The sequence below is a fragment of the Thalassophryne amazonica genome, chromosome 2, assembly GCF_902500255.1.
Source record: "Thalassophryne amazonica chromosome 2, fThaAma1.1, whole genome shotgun sequence".
NCBI lineage: Eukaryota > Metazoa > Chordata > Actinopteri > Batrachoidiformes > Batrachoididae > Thalassophryne > Thalassophryne amazonica.
Genome location: NC_047104.1, coordinates 123,025,431 through 123,029,094, shown reverse-complemented (window position 1 = coordinate 123,029,094; position 3,664 = coordinate 123,025,431). Strand labels below are relative to the sequence as shown.

General features: G+C 42.9%; 1 protein-coding gene across 1 annotated transcript; it reads right to left on the bottom strand.

Moving 5' to 3' along the window:
- Positions 1–3,002: 3,002 nt before the first annotated feature.
- On the bottom strand, positions 3,003–3,446 carry LOC117504099 (basic salivary proline-rich protein 3-like). Its single transcript, XM_034163473.1, has one exon. The coding sequence runs from the start codon at positions 3,444–3,446 to the stop codon at positions 3,003–3,005; it is 444 nt and encodes a 147-aa protein (XP_034019364.1).
- Positions 3,447–3,664: the final 218 nt, after the last annotated feature.

Below are 3,664 nucleotides of genomic sequence, written 5' to 3'. Positions count from 1 at the left end.
CACCTCTGGGTTTCTGCAAGCTGACAACGGTGCTGATCAAACCATCAGCCAACCTGTCAGTTGAGCCAGCCAAGACAAGCCTTTGAGATCACCTGGGGAGGCCGCTGAGTTAACCCCTTGACTCAACTGAGCACGATGGACAGACGGATGGATCCCACCGAACCACCATCTCAATAGACCAGCTAAGTGACCCAGTTAAACGTTCCAGAAAAAGGGTTTGCTGTCAATGGATGCAAAGTGGCTTCCTTTTAAACATATTCAAATGTCTGTTTAATATTTTTCTTAATAATTGGCTTCAAATTTCATCTCTACATTCTAATCAGATTTATTTACTTAAAGTCTTTAAGCTTCATCTCTCTTTCTTTCACGTCTCATGAGTTAGTAAGAAAATTGTTTCCATGAATGAATTTATTTAATCACTGTCCACAAAAATGCCAGTAAACTGTTCATTTCTGGTATACTTGTAAATAAACTGTAAATTTTCAGCTGTGGTTCATTTAGTGTTCAGAAGGAAACCTTTGGTCAATCGTATTGTGAATTCAGACTTTCAGATCACAGACTGATTAATTCAATTGAGACTGATAAATTAATGAATGTTTAAATGAAAGTACCTATGCTATAAATAGGTGGTGCCCTGAGTAATAATTAAATAATAAGTATTAAACCCTAAATTGTTCATTATTTTGGTGACTCATCAGATGGGGCCTAGTCCAATCTAATTCAGTTTGGGAGTTTAACTGCTTATTCACGACATTATGGTGCTCCGGTGTGAGCCGATCTAGAATTGACCAATTTGGTTACATCTTTATGGTTCCCATGTGAGGTACCATTCATTCCAAATAATTAAATTAATGTAAATTCGTTACATTATATTGGTCCCCCGTTGCGAGGCCTGAATATTTGCTACAAGAAACTGCAACAAACAGTTCAAATACTCAGTGAGATCATTGGAGTTGATCAGGTATCTGTAGCTCAATTGCACAATGACCTCAGTCTAAAAACGACAGAACAAATTCTAAATGATTCAAGCGATCCTCTTCATCAGAATTTCTTAAGAAGCAAAAGATCAAGTGGCAGAGACTCCTGCAAATGAAAATTACAACAAAAAAGTTCAGCAAGTCTTTTGTGCTTACAGCAATTAGATTGCACAACACCAGACTTCAAAACTCTTAGGCATACAATTGTGCTCAAAAGTGTACATACCCTGGCAGAATTTTTGTTTTTTCTCCAATCACTGCCACATAAGCCTATAACTTCTTCTGGGTTGTCTGGGTGTCTTGGTGGTTTTCTTCACTCTTCTCCTTCTTGCACAGTCAGTTTTTGATAACTGTCTACTCCATGCAGATTTACCCTAGATACATAAATACAGTTTGTATTTCTTCATAACTGATGTAAATAAAGTCCAAAACATATTTAGTGGCAGTTTTACCATCAGAGAGCCTCGTCCACAACTACCACAAAAGACTCCAAGCTGTCATTGATGTTAAAGGGGGCAATATATGGTATTAAGAACATGGGTATGTAAACTTTTGATCAGGCTCATTTTGGTAGGTTATGTTGCCATTATGTTTTTAAAGAGTAAACACAGTTGTTTGACAATAAATGGCTTCACCCAACCACTAGCCATGAGTGGAAAAAATGTTTTTGTGTTATCATTTATATTCTCAGAAAAATGCCCCCCCCCCCCCCCCCCCCCCCCCCCCCCCCCCCCCCCCCCTTAAAAAAAACAAAAAAACAAAAAAAAAACCTAAACATTCTGTCAGGGTATGTAAACGTTTGAGCACTGTATATTAGCACTTAACAATTTATTTATTTATACATGTGCGTTATGTTTCTTTAATGTTCTTATTGCTTTGTATGTCTTGTCTTTCTTTTTATTTAAATGTCTTGTATTTATGTTTGTAATATTATGCACTAGATCAGGGGTGGCCAAGTTCGGTCCTCGAGAGCCACATTCCTGACACTCTTAGTTGTCTCCCTGCTCGAACACACCTGAATCCAATGAAAGACTCATTAGTAGATTCAGGTGTGTTGGAGCAGGGAGACAACTAAGAGTGTCAGGAATGTGGCTCTCGAGGACCGAACTTGGCCACCCCTGGCCTAGGCTGTGTAATGGTGTGTAATGGTGACCACATGAATTTCCTACTTGTGGATAATAAAGTTTACCTTCACCTTAAACTGAGCTCAGGTGCCTCCTGTTTCCACTGATCATCCTTGAGATGTTGCTACAGCTTAATTGAAGTCTACCTGGGGTAAATTCAGTTGATTGGACATGATTTGGAAAGAACACACCCGTCTACATATAAACTCCTACAGTTGACAGTGCATGTCAGAGCACAAACCAAGCATGAAGTCAAAGGAATTGCCTGTAGACCTCCAAGACAGGATTGTCTGGAGGCACAAATCTGGGAAAGGTACAGAAACATGCTGTACTCATACAGACACTGTGCTGACTATAGCTTTTAAATAAGAAATTTAAAATTGTGATTACAGTTGTTTCACTTGGCTTTTAACATTTCAAATGAAAATTAACTGGCATTTTTTTTTTTTTTTTTAATAAATTAGGATATGCAATACTGACTTCCAATTCACTTGTGTTTTAATATTTCAAATGAAAATCAAGTGGAACATTTTTTATAAGATTAATATTAATAAGTTAGAATGTTTTACTTTGAACGCTTTGGCATAGAGGAGAAGAAGGGCAGCAGTGGAACTCCTGGAAACCGGCCAAACAAGAGGTCAAAGGAAAAGGCGTTTGAGAAAGGAGATCAAGTTTCTCAATAAGCAGTTTAAAAGAGCAAGTACTGAGGAAAAGGAGGGCATAAAAGATCTGACCAGTGGAGTCCGAGGGCAACGTTGCAGGCTGAGAAGGGCAGAAAGCTCTTGGAAACTGAGGAAAGGAAAGGAGGCCAAGCGTGCTCAGTACCCATACAGCTTCACCAAACACTGTTGGGCGATGCAAGATCTAATTGACCAGCCCTAAGGAAGTTGTGGAAGAGTTCTTAAAAAAGAACCAGAGTCTCGCCATTTCTGCTGTGGTCTTGGGGGCCCTGCTCTGGGATTCGTGGGAGATTGGCACGGGGGGCGGACGGCTGACGAGGATTTTGGGGACACGGTTTCCGTGGGGTGTTGCCCTGTTTTCGCTTAGGTGGTTTCCCGATCTCGGGCTTGGTGCCCATGGTGGGATCTGGGATGGAGGTGGGTTGGGGGCTGGGGGGGTTTAGGGGGTCTCGTGTGCTTCCTGGCCTGGGGGGTGGGTTTCGCCTCTTTTCTGGGGACCGGGCCCCGCCCACCGCAGTTGCGGTGGCTCCTTTGCCCCCATCCCCGCCACCACATGCTCCTCCCTCTTGGGGCCGTGGGCGGGGTGGTGCTGATCTGCCCCCCCTGTCGGGGGTGCGTTCCGGCACCGTCAGGCCGCTCCTTTGTTGGTCCTTCGTGTTGTTCATAAATGGTTCTGCCAGTGTAGCATTTACCATTACTCTATATATGCATCCATCCATTTTCTTCCACTTTATCCGGAGTCGGTTCGCGGGGGCAGCAGCTCAAGCAAAGCCGCCCAGACCTCCTGATCCACACACACCTCCCCCAGCTCCTCCGGGGGAACCCCAAGGCGTTCCCAAGCCAGCCGAGAGATGTAATCCTTCCAGCGTGTCCTGGGTCTTCC